At 41.3% G+C, this 22,503-nt stretch overlaps 1 protein-coding gene across 3 annotated transcripts in view; it reads right to left on the reverse strand.

Moving 5' to 3' along the window:
* The window catches only part of Map3k20 (mitogen-activated protein kinase kinase kinase 20), a 219,875-nt gene that overhangs the window by 64,420 nt on the left and 132,952 nt on the right, over positions 1-22,503 (reverse strand). For all 3 annotated transcript variants that reach the window (XM_070020747.1, XM_070020767.1, XM_070020757.1), the window contains exons 15-16: positions 18,199-18,261; positions 17,066-17,158 (exon numbers count right to left, since the gene is read on the reverse strand). In XM_070020747.1, coding sequence (XP_069876848.1) covers positions 17,066-17,158; positions 18,199-18,261 — 156 coding nt within the window. The remainder of the gene's footprint in view (positions 1-17,065; positions 17,159-18,198; positions 18,262-22,503) is intronic.

Consider the following 22,503-nt stretch of genomic DNA (forward strand, 5'->3'; position numbering starts at 1 on the left):
TATTTTTTAAATTATTCTCTTTTTCTCTTATCTGCAAGAAAACCTTTTAACTGAACCATAAAACAAGACAGCTATGGGAGCAATAAAACCATAACCAAGGGAATTATAAGACAAAAGAGCATTATCTATTTCATTAAAAGATACATACTGCTTGTTATGAAACCAAGAAAAAGGATAGTTTTCATCTAAAGCAGTGACTCCATTTATCAATAGCTTGACAGAACTCTTAGGGATTTTCAGGGTCTCCTTGATCTCATTGCTGCCTAGTTAGAAAAACGCAACCCATAAATGAAATAAAAGAGTATCTTAATTCAAATATATCTAAAGTATCTTTGGATAGCTGAAAAGGATTTCCAAACAAACAAGAATAATTAAATCATCACTAAAATTAACAATCACATATATTCGTGAACGGAGCACAAGGCTTTCCTGTCACAATTGCTGCTGGCTCACATGTATTGCATGATTACAGACAGGGACCAGGTAGTGAAACTGGGGACTCTGGTTTGAAAACCACCCATTTTACCAGGGTGAGCTGGCATTGATTTTGGTTTGATATGAGTATTAGAAATGTGAGTGCTGCTTTTGAAAGGTTCAATAGTGACTTTCAAACTCGCAACCCTGACAGGCACAAATAAAAAGTAGACAGCTCTAGATTCTAAGAGATCCCATAGGAGCTCAAAGGACTTTTTGTTTCCAAAACCACCTCATCCCTGGTAGTATAAAATGTCTCTGTTGTTCAATCAATTGGCTCAAGAGATTGATGATCCCTATCAAAATGATAGAAGGTAGAAGATCACAAGTTTACATTTCACTCCCGGTTTTTGTCTGTTTCCCACAACCATAACCAACGTATGCCACCTTTCTGAGTTTCAGTTCTTCAGTCACAGGTGGGCTACTATATGAACACATTTCCTGGCATTATGTTTGAATTGAATTAGGAGCTGAAAAAGGAGTGATTATTATTATTATTATTATTACTATTTTTTGGTCGGTTGTAGGGCTTGAACTCTGGGCTTGGGCGCTGTCCCTACGCTCTTCAGCTCAAGCCCAGCGCCCTACCTCTTGAGCCACAGCGCCACTTCTGGTTTTCTAGTGGTTTATTGGAGATAAGAGTCTCATGGACTTTCCTGCCTGGGCTGGCTTTGAACCAGGATCCTCAGATCTCAGCCTCCTGAGTAACTACGATGACAGGCGTGAGCCACCGGCACCCAGTGGAATGATTATCATTATATCTGATATGTAGTCAACACAACTGCATTTTGTTTACTAGACTAGCTGGCTTGTCATCCAGAAGTGATGGAAAGTATCCAGGCACCCACGGCTCACGCTTATAAGCTTAGCTACTCAGGAGGCTGAGATCTGAGGATCACGGACCACTGTTAAAAGCCAGCCCAGGAAGGAAAGTCCATGAGATTTTATCTCCAATCAACCACCAGAAAACTGGAAGTGATGCTGTGACTCAAAATGGTAGAGCACTAGCCTTGAGCTGAAGAGCTCTAGTATAGCACCCAGGTCCAGAGTTCAAGTCCCATGACCCCTACCACCACCACCACCACCACCACCACCACCACCACCACCACCACCACCACCACTAACAACAACAACAAAAGAGGAAGTGATGGGAAGTAATGGGACGGAGGACAAGGGAAGGAAGCTTTGATGGGCAGCAAGGTGCAAAATGATCTAGACCAAGACCTTGCCCGTGTAGGAGGCTTGGTCATAGTATCTTCCTTGGACAGGAGATCCAGGGATCTGGGACCAGAGAATAACCAGTATTGAAAAAAAAAGAAAGTGTAATTGAGAGGTAGCAATAAAAATGACTGTAGGGGAACAAATACAAAAACCTTCTTTCTTTCATAGATGGGCTATATAACAACACTTCTCTTCTGTTTCAACAGATCCCAATAAAGCCCTCCTAAGAACAACTATCAGATATCTGGAGACACAGTAGATATTACATGTCACTGACAGCCAGAGAGCCTTATCTTGTTTAAGGAAACTGAATCTCAGAGAGAAAATGAATCTCAGTGATTTGACTGAGATCACACAGGTAAGCAAGTGATTGATTGTGTTCAGATTTGAACCAAAGCAGTCTCTTGCTACCATGAAGAACAGAATGCTTGTATTAGTTAGTCAGCCTTGCATCACTAGAACAAACACCTGAGATAATTTTTGTTCAGCCCATGGTTGATTGACCTGTTGCTTTGGGGCCTGTGGTAAAGCAGCACATCATGGTGTATACTGGAGCAAAAAAGATAATTTCATGGCCAAGGAGAGAAAAAGTGATGAAGAAGGAGACTGGGAACCTACAATCAACCTACAATGAAGGCATGTTCCCGATGACCTAAAGACCTCCCACTAGGCCACGCCTTTTAAAGGTCCCCCAACCTCTGAAAAGCTCCAAGCTGAAATTAAGTCTTTACTATTGGACCCATGGAGAACACTATAGATCTGAACTATAGTTTCCCCCTCATTGTTTACTTTTCCTTGTCATTGGTTAACAAAAGGAAAAACTAGGAAGTGTCATCAATATGAAAGGAAACTATTAGAAATGGTTCAAGCTCTCCTGATGAATTCCTTTGTAAGGCACTATAGGAAAGATGAAAAAATATTGTCTCTATAAATTCTAAGATAGCCAGTTTCCCTTCCAGCCCTGTACAAGGCTACCTATTGGCTGTACAGCATTATGGGATTTTCTACCATCTGAGTGAGCTCTCTTGTCTTTTCTCTTTTTTTCTTTCTTTCTTTTTTTGTTAGTCGTGGGGCTTGAACTCTGGGCTTGGGTGCTGTCCCTCAGCTCTTCAGCTCAAGGCCAGCGCTCTACTGCTTGAGCCACAGCCCCACTTCCGGTTTTCTAGTGGTTTATTGGATATAAGAGTCTCACGGACTTTCCTACCTGGGCTGGCTTTGAACTGCCATCCTCAAATCTCAGCCTCCTAAGTAGCTAGGATTTCAGGCATGAACCACCGGTGCCTGGCCTCCCTTGTCTTATTTCAGATGCAAGACCAGGAAGATGGGTTTGATCACTTCTATTTTTTATTTTCTAACTGGATTCTTGTTTAAGATGGCGTGCACTGTTGGAATACATCCTTTGAGGCACCTTCTTATGGAATGTTGACTAATCCACAGGGCAAGACTGGCTTAGAAGCAGAATTAGGCATTGGAAGTGATTTTGCTATGATTTTGGGTAGGGAAACAATGTGACCTGAAACTTTCTATTAGATAAAAAGTTTGAGCCAGCTGCTGGTGGCTCACTCCTGTAATCCTAGCTACTTCAGGAGGCTGAGATTTGAGGATCATGGTTTGAAGCCAGCCCAGGCAGGAAACTCTGTGAGACTCTTATCTCCAATAAATGACTCAAAAAAAAAGTCAGAAATGGTACGGTGGCTCAGGTGGCAGAGCACTTGCCTTGAGTAAAAGAAGGCCCAGAGTTCAAGACCCAGGGCTGGCAAAAAAAAAAAAAAAAAAAAAAACAACTCCACATCTCCACACAAATTTGCGAGAAACAGGTGAATTTTTGTTGGGGGTGAAGGGGCATTTTACATTTGAAATTGCTGAAAGAAAGGAAGTTCTAATAATTGTCAAGATGTGTACATTTTTCTGGACAGCTATTGAAGTATCTGGATAATTTTAGGAGCAAGTAAATAGAGGGTAGGGAAGCATTCCAACTCAACTGCTTCAGGATGGCCAATTAATGTGAACATTTCTCTCTCTTTCTCTCTCACTCACTCACTCACATACACACACACACACACACACACACACACACACACACACACACACACACACACACACACAAACATTAAGATTACTGGACAACTAAAACAGAAACTCTTACCCTGGGAAGAAAAAAATCCTAAACAACAATCAGTGGTAGGTTAAATTATCTCTTTGTAAAAAATCACTTTGGAATTCCAAGCTACTACAAATTGCACCAAACATAGATGCCCTTTCTCTATTCTGAAAAGAAAGGAAGAGAGTGACAGAGAGAGAAAGAGAAAGGGAAGAAAATTTTAAAAATCAAAGCCAGGTGCTGGTGGTTCACACTTGTAATCACATCTACTCAGGAAGCTAAGATCTGAGGATCAAGATTCAAAGACAGCCAGGGCAAAAAAAGTCCATGAGACTCCTGTCTTTTTAATATTTTTAGATATGAAACTGGGACTCAAACTCTGCACCTAGTACTTTCACTCTTGGCTGGCGCTTTACCAACTGAGCCATGCCTCTGGCCGACTGTGAGACTCTTCTCTATAATTTACTACCAAAAAAAGCCAGAAGTGGATCTGTGCCTCAAGTGGTAGAGGACTAACCTTGAGAAGAAAAAAAAAGCTCAAGAACAGCATCCAAGCCCTGAGTTCAAGCTCTAGGACTGACACATAAACAAACAAACCAGAAAAAAAAAATCAACATAGAAGTACATTTTCCAACTAGGAAAAAAAAGATAATAGTTGGGCAATTCGAGCAATTTTCTTCTACCAAAATTTAATTGGAACTATCAACACAGTAGGTAAATCTTAAAAAAATTCAAGGCCAAAATAATTTATGATACTTCACAAGGCAACAGTCATCTAGGCTTTCAGGCTTTTATAGATCATCTTTAGCTGAAGGTTATAAACATTAAGAAAATTTAATGTAGCCGGGTGCTGGTGGCTCAGGCCTACTACTCCTAACTACTCAGGAGGCTGAGATCTGAGGATCATGGTTCAAAACCAGCCTGGGCAGGAAAGTCCATGAGACTCTTATCTCCAATTAACCACCAGAAAACTGGAAGTGGTGCTGTGGCTCAAATGGTAGAGTGCTTGCCTTGAGCTGAAGAGCTGAGGGACAGCACCCAGGCCCAGAGTTCAAACCTCATGACCAACAAACAAAAACAAACAAACAAACAAAAAAGAAGCTGGGCACCGCTGGCTCATGCCCAGGCCCAGAGTTCAAGCCCCACGACCAACCAAAAAAAAAAAAAAAAAGAAAAAAGAAAATTTAATGTGCTTTCTTATTGAGGCATAATTTACATATGAAATATGAACAGATTTTTAAGTGTACAGTCTGAGTTTTGATGGAAAAAACTAATATACATATACCAGTATAAACAATGAAACAAGTAAGATGAGCTGGCAGTACAAGCCTATAAGCCTGTAAAATCAGCATGAGGGAAGTGAAGGTAGGAGGATTTGACTTGGAAATTAGCTTAGATAACACAGTGAGACTTTCTATTAAAAACCAAAAACAAAACAAAATCAAAAAAGAAGTAGGAAGTTATTTCCAGAAATTTTACCCGCTTCATGCCCTTTCTAGGACAGCCCCCTATACAAACAGCAGTCTTTTGCTTTTGGTTTTTTTTTTTTTTTCTTTTTTTTCAGTGCTGATACTAGGGCTGGAAATCAGTGCCTCCACCCTCTCCTTGAGTTTTTTCTGCCACTTGAGCCACTGTTCCACCTCTGCTCAGTCGGAGATAAGACTTTCTCAGATTTTTCTATCCAGGCTGGCTCCAAACTATGATCCTCAGATCTCAGCCTCCAGGGTAGCTAGGATTACAGGCATAAACTACCAATATCTGGCTACAGGTTTTGATTTGTCACCATAGATTAAAATATACAGAACCACATGCCTGGTCTAAGGTTTCCGAGATCTACCTATGTTATTTAACCTTCCTGGTCTTGGCCTGCTTTGGAGAACACAGTCCCCATTTGAGGCTTGGAAATGGGAATGATCTGTGGCAGGGTCATTCATCTTCCAAGGACAGGAATTCAAGTCCTCAATGTGACAACTCCAACTATGGAGACATTAGCTTTCAAAAATCAATACTCGCTTTCCTTCTCTTATGAATGGATACAAAGTAAAATCACCTGAGAAGGCACGAGGCTCCAGAGAAAAGGCCTGAGCTGACAAATATTGTAAAATATGCAATAGAGTAACCAGAAGAAACTTTTGCTTTTTTAAGACTTGAGAGCAGGCAGAACAAGGTAACAGTCATTGCAAGCAACTGAGGGTTGTGAAATATAAGAAGTAATGCCAGATGAAATAAAAACAGGATAAAAATATCGGGTCCTGCTGGTATGACAGTAGGGCGATGCTGAGGAGCCGTGACCTGGGCCTGGGAAGGCTCCTTTGCATGCAACCTCGACATTATTATGTAGCTCAGCTGCAGGAACCTGCTGGGTTAAAGGCAGGAGAGTAGAGCGGCTCTTGGTAGCACCTGGGTTATTTATCATTAAGTATAACCCCGCTATACTACATTTTATTATGTTGCCTTTAAAAGGCAGTGAATACAAGTATGGTTAATTTGCCTCTCTTCTTTATCTATACAGTGTCATGACCCACCAGGGCTTTGTCCCATGAGATTAGTTTTTCAACCCTAAAGAAATCCACAAGAAACTCTCCCCCACCAAAAAAAATTCCATTAATAACCTCTTTCAGTGCCGTATAGGTTGCAGGGTCTGGAACTAAGAATGTTTAATCTCTTCAGCAAAACAATGTCTCATAATGATGTACAGGACTATTGCTGCACTCATGAAGAATCATACATAATTCAGCACCTTTCACTTTGGCAACACTGTGATATCCTCATTAGCCGTGGCTCACAGTGTCTGTCAGATGGTGTCCATGCGAACGCAGGCATTATATTGTCTTTGAGATGCGCAGCTGCTTCCATGACACTGCCAGTATATAAAAACATGACGCCAGTTTGTTTTATTTAGTGCTAAACCTTCCAGTTTGTAAAAACAAGGCTGACACAGAGCCTGACATGAGGCAGTGAAAATAATTAGCTCTCATTTTCTCAGCCTCCTATTTCCTTCTCCCTGCTGTGTTCTCTTTCCACTAAACCACCACATGTCAGTCGAAATGGGAGGCAATTAGTGGGCTCATTTCAGTCCCCACAACTGTGCTGAAAAGAAAGTATTTATGATGGCACAATGAACAGCTGAAAGATTAAATAACATTTGCCTTTTGAAAAGAAAATGACTTCTAGCTAAATGGGCAATTTTTGATTATTCTCAAACAAGCTTAGAGTAGTTGGTTTTTTTTTTAAATACAAGAAAGGAAAATGAGTCATTTTTAGGTGAAAGAATCAAATAAAACTTGACACAGTAATGCAAATAACTGATGTTTTATTGCAAAATATGTAAATGTGTTATACCCTTAACAATGGCTTGTGTCTAAGGTCAGGGCAGATTGGTTCCAAGTAGACACCAGTGGAGATAAGGGTGTTAGAGTGTCTTTTGGGGGGCTGTTATTGGAGTCATGTATGAAAAGGGGACTTTAGGGATGATGTTAAAACAAAGTGAAACAAATCAAGTGATGTGTTCCAGGCTTGACGAGCTCAGGTTGTTCAGATGTTAGTTGACATGTTAGGAGAAGCCATTTTATAAAACTATATTTGAAATTGGAAGGTGCTGGGTACTTGTCTTGTTTTTTTAAAAAAAGAATAGTAAGTCAAGACTTGCTGTTGATTTGTGAATAACTAAGAATCTACTGTGTCTCAGACTAGGCTTCTTAACCAATACAGAAGGAAACCTGTCTTACCTAAATGCTGCTTCATTTGTTGTTATTGTTGATACTGAGAAATCTGTAGGAAAGAAACTTTTCTCCTGGACAGTGAAAAATTAAAAAAGCTGTTTTACTTGCTAAGCTGTTTTTCTCCTCCTGCCATGACTGTGAGAAAGACAATCGTATAAAAAAATAAAATTCCAAACTTAATGGATAGACATTTTACCAGTTGGGCTATTCTCTATTCACATTTGGAGATCTAGATTCATATGGTTGTCATATAGCCTTGATTTCCTAACAGTGCTTAAAAATTTTTAAAAAAATTTTTAATTTTGTCGGTCATAGGACTTGAACTCTGGGCCTGGGCGCTGTCCCTCAGCTCTTCAGCTCAAGCCTAGTGCTCTATCACTTGAGCCACAGGGCCACTTCCATTTTCTGATGGTTTGTTGGAGATAAAGAGTCTCACAGGTTTTCCTGCTGGGCTGGCTTTGAATCGTGATCCTCAGATCTCAGCCTCCTGAGTAGTTAGGATTACAGGTGTGAGCCACTGGCACCTGGCTTCCTAACAGTACTTTCAATTGTATTTCAAATAATTGGTCCCTTTTTGAGGTGATTCTTCTTAAGACCAAATGTCTGGTGACTGCTAAGGCCTTCTCCTCCATAGTCCTTACAGTGGGCCTTAGTCTTAACAGCCTGTTCTAACAGCAAATACTCTCTGCCAGCAGCAACTGCCCCGATCAACCACTCCGGATGGTTTTGACACTTTCCCAAAGATAGCCATTTCAATTTTGTTTCTGTCTCTGTAAGTTGAGTTGAACTTTTCACAGCCTCAAATACAACTTTTTCAACTCATATGCAATGGTCAGTATGATACTATAAGATAATGAGGATTCAAGAAGCCTTAAGCTAACAATGAATTCAGAAGACTGGAGCTAATGCCTTTGAGCATCTGTAATTTAGTTGAGCCTATGTTACTATTTGCCATTGTGGGGCCTGAACTCTGGGCCTGAACTCTGTCCCTCAGCTCTTCAGCTCAAGGTTAGCGCTCTACCACTTGAACCACGGCACTACTCCTAGCTTTTTCTGCTTATGTGGTGCTGAAGAATCAAACCCAGGGCCTCGTGCATGCAAGACAAGCACTCTACCACTGAGCCACCTACCCAACTCCTATTTGCCAATTTTTAAAGGAATTCATCATCTTGAATACAATAGCGTGTAAAAGCCAGTTCTCCTGGGCCAATTGCTTAAATCTTTTCTCAACCTCAAGTTCAGTGAGGTCAGAACCTCAAGGTCAGCGACTTCAGAACTTCAAGGTCAATGACATCATAGTGGTGACTTGAAGTCAGCATGGTAGGAATAATTACATCTTAGAAATCCTAAAATGCTGCAAATCAGGGTTCTTTTTTCCAGTTACTAGACATTCTCTGGCAGGCTGGCATGCACATGTAACTGCTACTCTGTCAGCAGACATGCAGCTCATACCTTGTATCTCACCAGGTCTGTCCAGCTCTAAGGGACAGCTCTCCAACTGAATCATCAGAGCTCAATTCCACATTCTTTCATTAGAAACCAGCAGTGGGTTATTCACTTAGAAGAACCTGAACTGCATTTGCTTCTGTGCTATCAATTAAAACTTGGGTTTTAGCCAGATGATAGTGGCTCACACCTGTTACCCTAGCTACTGATGAGACTGAGATCTGAGAATCATAGCTCAAAGCCAATCTGGGAAAGAACATCTATGAGACTCTTGTCTACAATGAATACATTCTCTCCTACAAAAGAAACTAGAATGAAGCTGTGGCTCAAATGGTAGAGGGCTAGCCTAGAGCTAAAAAGCTCAGAGACAGGGGCTGGGAAGGTGGCTCAGTGGTAAAGCGCTTGCCTTGCATGCCTGAGGCCCTGGGTTCGATTCCCAGCACCACATAAGCAAAAAGAAAAAAGCCGGAAGTGGCGCTGTGGCTCAAGTGGTAGAGCGCTAGCCTTGAGCTGAAGAGCTGAGGGACAGCGCCCAGGCCCAGAGTTCAGGCCCCACGACCGGACCCAAAAAAAAAAAAAAAAAGCTCAGAGACAGCACCCTGTCCCTGAATTCAAGCCCCAGGACTGGCAACAATCAAGCAAACAAACAAAACCCACCTTGGGTTTCTAATGGAAGTGTGATCATGGTATAAATAACTTGATCTTCTAAAGATAAGTAACATTAATAAAACCATACTTCACCCTACCATCAACATACCTATCACCTCCAAAAGTTTCCTCTGCTGTCTTATTATTATTACTGTGATAAGAACATTTAGCATAAGATCTGCCTTAAGGACACATGGACTTGTTAACTGTAAGCACTACAGTGATCAACCGATCTCTAGATTTATTATTTGTTGTGTAACCAAAACTTTTAACTCTTGAACTGATAACTGTTTCCTCCCCCAACCTTTGTATTTCGTAGAATTCAACCACTGCAAGTTTATATACTTAGCCACACATACATGTCTATGTCCATTCTGACAGCCTCCCCCAAGTTGATCAATGGAAGTAAACTTCTTTTTCCTGAATTTTTAGTAAATTCAACCTATATCAAAGTAGAGAAAAGCTCTGCTTTTTTAACTGAAATTTTACAAAAAAAAAAAGGTATTGGCTTTATACTTCCTTACAAAATCTTTTCTTTGTGCCCTGTTATTTTATTCATGTTTATCTATCCATTTACAAAAATTACACAATAGGGGGAAAAGGCCTATTTGACAGTTTTTGATATTTATAGTGCTTTGAGAAAGGGCCTGGAGATTCAATTAAGTTTATTAAATGCAACATTTTACAAGCAATCTAATAAAGACCCGAGCACAATGCAAGCAGGAAGCATTTGGAAAAAGCGGTATTTTTTTAAACCTATAGATAAAACCACAAAATAAATAGAATTATTGACTGATTTTCTCCTGGTCATGGTGAGGAAAGTGGCCAGGGGGTCACCAAGGCCAAGGCTGGCCAGAGGAAGGGAAGAAGGGCAGTAAGGAGATATCCTCTAGACACCCCCATCTGCTTGAAGGGCTTCCCCCTTGGTAAAGTATTCCTCTTAGTTTCTCTTCCTGGCCTCCTGATCCTTTAGAGCACCCCTCAAAAGGAAAGTAGGCATGATGGCTATGTGGAATGGGGTGGTTTGAGTCCGGAAGTGCATCCTATTCAGGGGTCCATGGCTGAGAGTGTCGGGAAGGGAGGAGGATGCGGCCCTCTTATCTATGGCAGGTGGTCATACCCACAAGGATCCAGCTTCATTCAGATTTTGTTTCTCACTGAGGACAAGGAAAAGAGGGACTAGATGGAGTGAATCTGATCATTCAGGATGACTCCTGAGTAGTTTTCTTCCTCACTCTGCTTTTGAATGTGAACTGCACAAAGTCTCAGAAAAGATCTCGGTGAGAAAACTGCTGGGTGACTTAATCGGTTCTCTCTTGGCAAGTTGAGAATCAATATTCCTGACGGCTGAGATGATAAAAGCTATAATAATAAACTCTATGAACCTGAATATTTTAATAATAAAAAGTGTGCTTGCTACCTGGGGAGGGCTTGAAGCTGCTTGATTTTCTAGAAGCTGCTTTCTGTTTTTTGTGTTTGTTTGTTGAGACAGGGTCTTGCTACATATCCCAGGCTTGTCTCCAATTCCGATCCTTTTGTCTCAACTTCCTAAGTGCTGGGATTATAAGTATGTATAATTACACCTGGCATTTTTGTTTTTATTATTATTATTATTATTATTATTACTGTTGTTGTTGTTGTTGTGTATGCTGGTCCTGGGGCTTGAACCGAGGGCCTGGGAGCTGTCCCTGAGCTTTTTGCTCAAGATTAGTGCTCTACTTGAGCTATAGCTCCACTTCTGATTTTCTGATAGTTTATTAGAGATAAGAGTCTCATGGACTTTCCTGCCTGGGCTAGCTTCAAGCTGTTATCTTCAGATCTCAGTCTCGGGAGCAGCTAGGATTATAAGGCATGAGCCACTAATGACCAACTTGTTTTTTTTTTTTTTGGAACAGTCTTATTACTTGCTCAAGTTAACCTCAAACCTCTATCTATCCTCATCTGGCCTCTCAACAACTGATCCTCCTGCCTCAGCCTCCTGATTGCAGGAATTACATGCCCAAGCTGCTTTTTTTATGTGCCCAAGTTAAAGACTTTACCATGTGAAACACAAGGCATTTTCCTTATAAAACAGAAATTGTAGGACTATACTATAAACGGACCCAAACCCAACTGATTACCAATGCACCTAGACTAAGATATGTACTCAACAATGGTAGTTTATAGAAGGAGGGTATAAGACGCAGTGACCATTGACAAGACCTTAGACTAGACCATTAGAGTAGTCTCTTTCTAGGCAGGCACTCTGGGCAAGGAGTTTCACCTCTGCTCTTGGGGTTCATGAGGAGAGAAGTACAGGGATGGTGCTTCCTACCATACTGAGTTATAATGGTGGCATAAAAAATATTCACTGCAGTGTATGTTGGAAGTATGAGGGAAATGACAATTATACAGGCATTTCCTGTCCTCACAGGAGAGGCAGTCAAGTGGAGAAAGATTCAATTTCTGCCGATTCAATTGCCATAACTTTTAGGCTATCTTAATATACAGTGCTATTTAAACAAACAACTTTATTCTTTAGAAACACATCAAGTAACAGGGGAAAAGCTACTTATTAGTTGAAATTTCCCATGTAGTCTTTGGCTCTCCCTGCCGGTTGGTTGTCTGACAAAAGGTAATGGAAAAGGACATTTTGTTTTGGGGAGAAGTGAATGCCTATGGTGTGAGGTCAGATCCGGCTCTCTGGAGAAGTGTAGCTGTAAAGATTCAGATCCCGGGCAACGTGTCACTGCAGTGACCTTTGCCTTCTGCAGCAGAGAGGGCTTTCCAACCTTCTGCAAACCAGCTTCATCTGTGCTATAAACCATCTGGTTGTAAGGTAATAGCTGAGAAAAATAATTTAAACTTTAAAGTTCCTTCCTTCCTTCCTTCCTTCCTTCCTTCCTTCCTTCTCCTCCTCCCTCCTTTCTTCCTCTCACCACTGGAGTCCTACCACTTGAGCCAGGCCTCCAGTTGTATTTTTTTTTTTGCTGTTTCACAGAAGATACTAGGCTTGTGGATTTCTTTGTTCAGGCTAGCTTCAAACTGTGATCTCCAGATCTCAGCTTTCTGAATAGCTAGGATTATAGGCATGGGCTGCCAGTGTCTGGCTAAACTGGATTTTTAGAAAAGGTTGATCTTACAACAAAAGGGCTCTTCTTCATCATCTATTTGTGTCTTTGTGTTGTAATATTTTCATTGTTTTGTCTTGGTAGACTTAAAGTTACTGACCCAGCATAGTACTCCTAAGAGGTAGTTGCCTGGTGGGCCTTGTCAGAGGTAAAGAGGAAAAGTAGCCATCTTCATTTAAGTCACTTTCATACACTAGGCCCAGTGGTTCCCAGTAGAATACACCTTTAGTTTTACTTGCAATCAAGCAAATGTCTCTGATCTGGAAACCCTTAGGTCTGAGGAGAATTTCCAAAGTCGCAACTGTAAGGCTTATCTTAGTTATAGGTAGAGTAGGCGTAATGTTTCACTTTTTCTGTGAAGATGGCTCATAAGAACTCAGTTAACTGGGATTTTGAGGGAGTCCTTGAGTGTGGGAATGTGTGTGTGTGTGTGTGTGTGTGTGTGTGTGTGTGTGTGTGTGTGTGTCCTACATTTAAGGATCAAGGTAACAGAGTTTTCATACACAGCACTTTTGTGAGCAAGTATTTTATAATGCTATCCCTTGACATGACTGGGTAGCTTAGAAATGCCCAGTGATCTACTCCAATACTGTTTTACTTAAGTTTACAGATGGATTAACAGATCAGGTATCAGGGCTAACATATGTTCAAACACAGAGAGAAATAAGCCTTAATTTCTGGCCTAGCTCTGTTCTCTCCCGCCCCCCACACTAAGCTGGTCACACCCTTTCTCTTGTTATCTATTTCCTAATCAGTGATGACAATGTTGTGCCTTCTGCATCTCATACAGATGCCAAGAGGATCAATGAGATGATATTTGTAAAATCTTGACACCGTTAGGAGGAAGTATTCCCTAAACATAAGCTTGAAACATTATCTTCTGACAATTGGTTTGCAATTGTCTATCAACCTCTTCAAGCTCCAATTCAATGCTCATCCCTTCCAAAAAGCGTTTCCTGATTAACGTGTCATTTCTTTGCTTTCAGCTCCTTAGCACTGCATTCACATAAGATAGTTTACTTCTGATCTGTCATAATACCACCTATCTAGAAACCTTAGGTCCCATCCTGGCATTTCCTTCTCACTCACCCCATTTTCTGCTAGTGACAAATCTCATCAGTTCTCTCTCAGTAGATCCCAGGAACTGCGGCACTGTGACAGCCTCATTCCTACATTCTTGGAATCTATTTGCCATCTCTGTCTACTCTCAGGTCTTTCTCACTCTAGCCTGGTCCCTTCCCATCTTATACTCCTCTTGCCTTTGAGAGATGGTCTAGAAAGCTAAATTGAGTCTTGTCGACTCTGCTTAAATCTTTCAAACTCCTAAACCCAGCACAAAAGATAGTTGTGTTGTTGTTTCTGGCTTTAACTCTCAGCACACTACTCTCCTGCTTCTTGCTAAGTCTTTCTAGGGTTAGGATGCTTGAGTTGTGCTGTAGGGCCTATTGAAAGGAACCCCAAAAGAGCTCACTGGGTTTGCCTGGCTTTGTGTATCTAAGATTTTACATACACAGTTTCTTTGTCTTCAACATCTCTCCCTACTTAGCAAATCCTAGTGGTTTTCAATTTTTACCCCTGGTCCTGGTGCTTGAATTCAGGTTCTGGGCATTGTCCCTGAGCTCCTTTTGCTTAGGTTAGCATTTTACCACTTAAGCCACAGCACAACTTCCAACTTTTTCGGTAATTATTTGGAGATAAGAGTCTCATGGGCTTTTCTGTCTAGGTTGGCTTTGAACTGTGATCCTCAGATGTCAGTCTCCTGAGTAGCTAGGATTACAGGTGTGAGTCAACAGCATCCAGCTTTAATTTTTAGTTTAAGCATTACTTCTACCCAGAAGACTTCAAGACTGTCCTTCACCCCATTCTCACCCCACACAATAATGTTCAGGCATTGGGAAAATGCATCTTTCTGAACTTTAACTACTCACTTGTCTGTTTCTCCCAATAAGCTATGGGCTTCTTGTAAGCCCAGATTGCACTTCTTGACTCTGTATTCTGAGAATCTAGTATACAGCCATGAACATAGTAAGTGCTCAGCAATTGTCTGCTGAATGAATGCATGAAATTATTCTTCTAGCTAGGTGACCCAGGACAGGAAAACATCAAAAGTTATAGCAACATATTTGTGCATAAAAAATAAGTGCCTGAAGATGTCTATAAAATTATATTAAAATTGATCATTGTGTTTTATACCAAATATCTTCAAAAGTCTCTGATTTTTAAACCCAATAGATAGTAAAAGACAAAAAATTACACCTGGACATGATAAACAGGACTCTAAACATTTCACACAATGAGAACACAAGAGGATATTCTTAGGAGAGGGCTGAATAGCTATGTGCATATGACCATATAAAATGATTCTTATCAAAATGAATTCCAAGAAATGGAAACAAGAGGTTTTTAATTTTACTTTCTGTAGGTTTTCTTTCTTTCTGTCCCCCCCCCCTTTTTTTTTGGTTGGTTGTAAAGCTTGAACTCTGGGCTTGGGTGCTGTCCCTGCGCTCTTCAGCTCAAGGCGAGCGCACTACCACTTGAGCTACAATGCTACTTTCGGTTTTCTGATGGTTTATTGGAGATAAGAGTTTCACGGACTTTCTTGCCCGGGCTGGCTTTGAACTGTGACCCTCAGCTCTCGAGCCACCAGCGCCTGTCCCGCCCCCCCTTTTGTTTTTGTTTTCTGCACCTTTTGTCTTGTATGTAAGTTTATCTGATTTGGGGAGAGGAAGAGGAACCCCAGAAATGGTGGGGAAAAGGGTGAACTAATTCAGCAGTAATACTCATTAGATACTATGTTGAAAATGAACTATACAACTTGGAGGGGAGAGGGCTCAGGAGAGAAAAAACTGGGAGAAAATGTGGGAAGAGGTGACACTTTTCAAAAAGAAATGTACTCAATACTTGACTTATGTATCTGTAACCCCTCTGTATATCACCTTTACAATAAAATTGCTTTAAAGAAATAATATGTATTTTCAGCTTCCATTAACAAATCATTTCTTCCTTAATTGAAAACATTTTTTGTTTGTGTTCTCTCTCAAGGAAATTCTTCTTTCTCTTTTTATGACTTACAAGCCATGAAAAGGTTAGAACAAAGAGAACTCATAAATGAAGCACCATGGAGCTAAGGATACCAAAGAAGGCAAACTACAATGGCTCATATCAGATGGACTCAAGGGTGCCCACAGCTACAAATTTCAGGATTAGAAAGACCCCTTTGATATTGCTAGAGAGACAAACTTCCTCTCTGACCCCCTTTCTGGAATGCATACAGGGTGACTCAAGAAGAGAAAAGTAGTTGCATACAAAAGAAGCCTGGATTCAGAATAGCTTTCCTTTAACCATGTGCCAAGAAACACCTTGAGATCAAGGGAGGTCACATGTTCCATTGGGCAGGGGAGGCATCAGTGCAGCTACAATTGGGCAGGCGAGACTTTCCCACAGGGGTCTAGATAGAGCATCTTTTATAGATTCAGGTGAAACTCAACTCTCCAACAACTCCCAATCCCCAAGCACCAGCACTGGTCTGGGGAAAGCATGTTTGGTTAAGCATGGCCCATGGTCCAGTGGAGCCTGTTGAAGTCTTCCCCCAGTGACCATCTACAGGAATGAGGAACTGTGTTCACAAGCTCTCTTGACCCTCAAGGAAAGATAAAGAATATTAAGAATATTGGAATTAAGAGCTGGGGTCCTGGGGAAACAGCAACTGGCACTCTGCTAGTCAGATAACCTTTGAGCAACCCATTTAACCTCTCCAAACCTCATTTCCACATTTGGAAATAGGGGAAGACAGCATTTACACACTGGTACTCCATGCCTCACACACCATAATTGGTCAATTAATTGTTACACTATTAATTGCTATTTATGGTGCTCTACAGTAACAGAGACCTATTAAAATTCTTGTGCACATGCTACCTAGACAAGTCGTTTTTTCTCCCTGACTCTTAAAAATCACATAAAGACCAAGCCTCCGAATGAGTTCTGATCAGATGCCCTGACACCCTATTTGGAGCTGATAATTTGTGTTTCTAGAGTGCCCAGAGCTCCAGTCTCAGTGCTGGTTTCCTCTTGCTGCTGATTTTCTTTAGGAAACAGGTACCAGGAGCAGCATCCTATGCGACCCACCACCTTCCATCCCTACCAGGGCTTTGCTGTGCCCTGCCTTGGTGCCTCTCGCAGCATTCTTCCCCATTGGAGAAGACAGGATTCCTAGACTGGTAGCTAAATCTTATTCTATAAAGTCTGTAAGTTCACTCAGAATCATAGTGCCAGTTGACTGATTGTTTCAGTGGAGTAAATTAGATTGAAATTTCCCCCAAAGGATTTGAAATATAATTTACCTGTGGGCCAGTTCCTGGTTTCAAGTGAAAACCAAAAACAAGTTCAAGGTTCACTATTTTTTCCTCATTTTCTTCAGGTTCACCCCCAGAGTCCTAAAACAGAAAACCCAGCATCATTTATTTAATGTGAGGTTTTTACTTTGACTGCTTCTGTAAAGTAGAACCCTTTTGGCCTTTTGGATCAGTTTTTTTTTAAACTTTTTTTTTTAATGACTCTTTTTCTTTTATTAATCTTATGTGGTACCAAGGAATCAAACCTAGGGCCTCATGCATGCTAGGCAAGCACTTTACCACTGAGCCACATTCCCTGCCCTTGGATCAGTTTTTTAACTTTTGGTTATTTCTGGATTAAGCCACAATTTCAAACTACACAGAACAAGAGAAATGACCTATCAGGCCTGTAAAAACTTTGCCAAATGATTTCTTTCACGCACTTTGGGGCAATCTGGTGGTCCCTTATAAGATTTCAACTTGAGTCTGAAGGTATTTATAAATTCTTCTCAATGAGGAATTGTACAGCTGCTAGCAAGTATGTGTGTGTGTGTGTGTGTGTGTGTGTGTGTGTGTGTGTGTGTATGAGCTGCCTATTTTAGTATTAATTATTGCTGTTAATCTCTTACTATGTCTAATTAACAAATTAAATTTTATTATAGCCATGTATATAAGGGAAAACAGTACCAGTGGGTTTGATACTGATCTCAGTTTCAAACCTCCACAAAGGGTATTGGTACATAGTGTCCAAAGATGGGAGATACTGTATATTAATATCCCGTCTAAACAATAAACCTTCCACCCCTCCAGGGCAAGTGATAATCCAGAGCCTCTGGTGTGTGAATTCCTTCAGTATGTAGAGCCAGGTGAGAGGCCCAATTCCTCACAACAATGGAGGGCAGTTAGATCTCTCAGCCCTGGAGGAGAGATGTGCAGTTCTTATCATAAATGTGTTGTTAATATTCTAACTCATGAGGAACAAGTGTGTTCAGTTTATAGCATTCTAGTCTTGAAAGGGCCTTTTGTTAGACAGTTAGATTCACTTCAAACACAAATTTCCCACCTGGGCAAAGTGAGGTGTGGATGTGCAGGTGCATAGGTTAATAAAGGTAGCCGTGCTCTCAGTAAGGAAAAAGCCTTACCTTAATTAGAGGTGGGAAGTGAAACAAGTTCAGGTAATCGTGGGTCAGTTTCTCAATGGCTGACTGTTAACAAAAAACACATGACTTTATTAATGATTCAATAATACTGAGAAAAAATTAAAATCTTTGGCACATATATAAAAGCATTCCATGTGGTTCATAAAGTATTATGGGGAGATTAATATCCATCATCTATTTGAACACAGACCTGGTTTCAAAACAGGACCGGTAGTTTTTTTTTTTTTGGTTCTGTTTTGTTTTTGTTTTTGGTGGGTCGTGGGGCCTGAACTCTGGGCCTGGGTGCTGCTCCTCAGCTCTTCAGCTCAAGGCTAATGCTCTACCACTTGAGCCACAGAGTCACTTCTGGCTTTTTCTGTTTATGTGGTGCTGAGGAATCAAACCCAGGGCCTCATGCATGCAAGACAAGCACTCTACCACTAAGCCACCTTCCCAGCCCCAGGCCAGATAGTTTATATTCACTTAAGGGAGCAAGAAGGTATTTTAAATACGTTAAACCTTAGACTAAGCCTTCAATAAATTCATCCTTTAGACAACATCCAGGCCCTGAGTTCAAGTCTCAATTCTGGCACAAAATAAAAATTTATTAATAGTGACAAGTTAATGATGTAGTGTATAGACTCTGAGTAACTGGGAAGAACATGAAAGCACAGGAAGAGAACAGCAGAGATAGCCAGGGAGGGTTCCATCTCACAGAAAGGCTGAGTGTGTCATGAGGGCTTTCCCGTGGAAAGGAAGCAAATGCACAAAGACATCTTCTGGGAGAGGAGGAAATGTAAATGATGAGACTTTGTATTCATCCAGTATCAGTTCTCTTTCCTGTGAGCTGATCGGAACAAAAACAGAGCCAACCTGGATACTGGCTAGTCAAAGGATGGTAGATATGCTGTGTTAGTCTGTGGTTTTATCATGATTTCTTGGGGCCAGAAACTCTTGGAGAAAGTATCTAATGATGGAGACTCTGCCTTCCTTATTGAAAGAACAAGGCAAAAAGCTATGTCCTTCGTGTGTGTGTGTGTGTGTGTGTGTGTGTGTGTGTGTGTGTGTGTGTGTGTGTGTGTGTGTGTGTGTGTGTGTGTGTGTGTGTGTGTTTTACAGAGAATTACTGGAAGAGAGAATGAATGGTTCTGATAAGTATTCGCAGGGTGCTCCTTTAGTCTAGTATACTCATGAAGCAGTATCCCAACGACCCAGCTTCTTCATCCTATCCTGTATATATGTAAGGGTTTCAAGAGCGCTTGCCCATCCCTTCTCCTTCAGTTTCTTCCTATAGAACATGGCAGAAACACCATGCTCAGCTGTGTAAAAAGGAGCCCCACCTGCAGCTCCTATAGTACTGTAGCTAGGCAGTGAGGCAGAGGTCCTTCCCCCTGACCATGGAGACCCACACTTCTGTATATTACTTGTCTTTATATTCAGGAGTCAAGGGAAGTCTTGGGTGCCTCTAGCTGCTGGTTGCCCTGTTCTCTGGCACTTGGGTTAGATTTTCTGGGTCATGGTGAGACCCCACCTAAGTATAGCTTCTCACAATGGTTGTTCTCCCCAAGCTGCTGGGCCTCTCTGTAACCCTCAACTCTGTGGATCATTCCAACCTGACTTCCAAACACTACTTCCTCCCTATTCCCCACTTTCTGGACAGGTGTTGCTCTCCTTTCTCTCCCCTGCATAGGCTCCTCTGACCTTTCTTGTTGTATGAATCTTTCTAAGGCTCACCATTCTCCAAAGACAGTTCACAGTAGGAAAATACTGCTTTTGGTCACAGTTCTAAGTATAACTGTGCTTTTCTCCTGTGCGTGCGTGTGTGTGTGTGTGTGTGTGTGTGTGTGTGTGTGTGTGTGTGTGTGTGTGTGTGTGTGTGTGTGTGTGTGTGTGTGTGTGTGTGTGTGTGTGTGTGTGTGTGTGTGTATGCGCACGCATATTAGGGCTTGAACTCAGGGCCTGGGTGCTGTTCCTTAGCTTTTTTGATCAAGCTGGTGCTCTAGCACTTAAGATACAGTTTTATTTCTGGCCTTTTATTTTGGTGGTTCACTGGAAAAAAGTCTCATGAATTTTCTTTCCCCAGCCAACTTTGAACCTGGATCTTCAGTCTCAGCCTCCTGAGTAACTAGAATTACAGTCATGAGCCACTGGCATACAGCTTTTCTCTTTTTTTCTTTTTCTGGTCCTGAGGCTTGAACTCAGGGCCTAAGCTCTATCCCTGAGTTTCTTTTTGCTCAAGGCTAGCACTCTACCACTTTAGCTATAGCTCCACGTCCAGCTTTTTTAGTAGTTTATTGGAGATAAGATTTTTTTGCTTGGGCTAGCTTCAAACTGGGATCCTCAGACCTCAGCCTCATGGTTAGCTAGGACTACAGGCATGAGCCACCAATGCCCACCCAGCCCATATTTTTTTTTAATGGAAGAAAACCAACACAACATAAAATGAACCACTTTAAAGTGAACATCTCAGCAGCATCAGGCACCTTTACAATACTGTACAAACTCTCCTTCTACAATGGATTCCAAACACATTTCCACCAGCCCACAGAACTCTGTCTGCATGAAGCATCCACTGCCTTTTCCCTATTTGCCCCAACCTTCGGCAATCACCGATCGGTTTTCTGTCACCTGGTCTAAATCTCTTCTAGGTGTGACCCTTGGTGCCTGACTTCTTTCATGGAGCATTGCGTTTCCAGGCTCATCCAAGCACGGCACCTCTCCTTGTGCTCTGCTTCATGAACCCACCAGGGTGCTCCATCCCTCAGGAGCCAGGCCTCATTACTCTATTATAACACCACTCTACTAGAACTGATTTTTCAGCTGGTCCTTTTGAAATGATGTTAAAACTTCTGGAAGCAAAGTTTAAACACTTGTCAATTTTCCATATGTTTTAGCTCTGGTCAAGTTCCAAACCTCTAGCCTGAGGTTAGAAGCAGTCCAGAATGAGGCTCCATCTTTCTTCTACTTCATCTATCCTGAGCTCTGCTTTCCACCTGGGCTTCCAACAGACAGAGCAAGCGATCCACTACTCCTGGGAATGGAAGCAATCTGTTCTGCTCTTCATTCCCTTCCATTTCTCTCTTCCCTAAAAGTTCTCTGTCTTCCTACACTCCTGTCTACCTTCCAAATTCTGTCTTTTCTCAAAGATCTGTCTCAAAACTACTCTTTGAGTTTCTGCATTCCATGTCACTCCACTGTCCCATTCTTTTTTTTTTTTTTTTTTTTTTTTGGTTGTGGGGCTTGAACTCTGGGCTTGGGTGCTGTTCCCTCAGCTCTTCAGCTCAAGGCAAGCACGCTACCACAGCGCCACTTCCGGTTTTCTGAGTGGTTTATTGGAGATAAGAGTCTCATGGACTTTCTTGCCCGGGCTGGCTTTGAACCATGATCCTCAGATCTCAGCCTCCTGAGTAGCTAGGATTACAGGCATCAGCCACTGGCGCCTGGCTGAACCATTCTTTTTCTTCCACCTGGCTCATGAGAATTTGAACACACACTTTTTTTTTAAATCCTTAATTTTTTTAATGCCCTTAATTCCTTAAGGGCAAAATGATTCTTCAATTTTCACAACCCAATCTTACAATTAATAGGTGATCACTGAATTTGTTGAGTATAAAAAATAAGAGTGGATATTGTTTGTCTTAATGATACCAACCAACATTGAAAGGGTTGTCCTCAGCCAAACCGGGGGTATGTAAATCCCTAATGGTTTTGTGTTTTGCCACCCTCTTTTCCCCTAACTGGTCCCTAAGGAATATTGGTCTATTTTTAAAGACACAGAGGGAATAGAAAGATAGGGACATCTAACCTGCCATCTGCCTAACAGGATAAGATTTATAAAATTTCTCTTTGTAGAAGTCTGAATCTTCTTTGTACTGCAGAAAATAATTTTTCCTACTGTGGCTCACTAAGCTAGCATTATGTTTTGGGATGGACTTGCCCATATCTACAGGTCCAGATTCAATTCTTTGATAGCCTTTTTAATATATATATATATATATATATATATATATATATTATTGAGTTTTTGTGCTCAGCATATAGGAGAGCATGGGTACCAAGGTCCTGCTTTGTTTAGAAATGGTCTCCGGTGGTTCAGTGACAAGTTTGTTTCCAAAAGGTGCTTAGGGTCTACAAAGATGATTACTTACTGTGTGTTGGTGATGATACCTATATTCTTAGTTACTCAAGAGGCTGAATTCTAAGGATTTGTGGTTCAAAACCAGCTAGGAAGAAAAATCCATGAGGCTCTTAGATCCAATTAACCAGCTAAAAGCACTTAAGTAGAAATGGTAGAGTACCAGCCTGGAG

This window comes from Dipodomys merriami, unplaced genomic scaffold, assembly GCF_024711535.1.
Source record: "Dipodomys merriami isolate MVZ:Mamm:240054 unplaced genomic scaffold, mDipMer1.0.p SCAF_1, whole genome shotgun sequence".
NCBI classification, from domain to species: Eukaryota; Metazoa; Chordata; class Mammalia; order Rodentia; family Heteromyidae; genus Dipodomys; species Dipodomys merriami.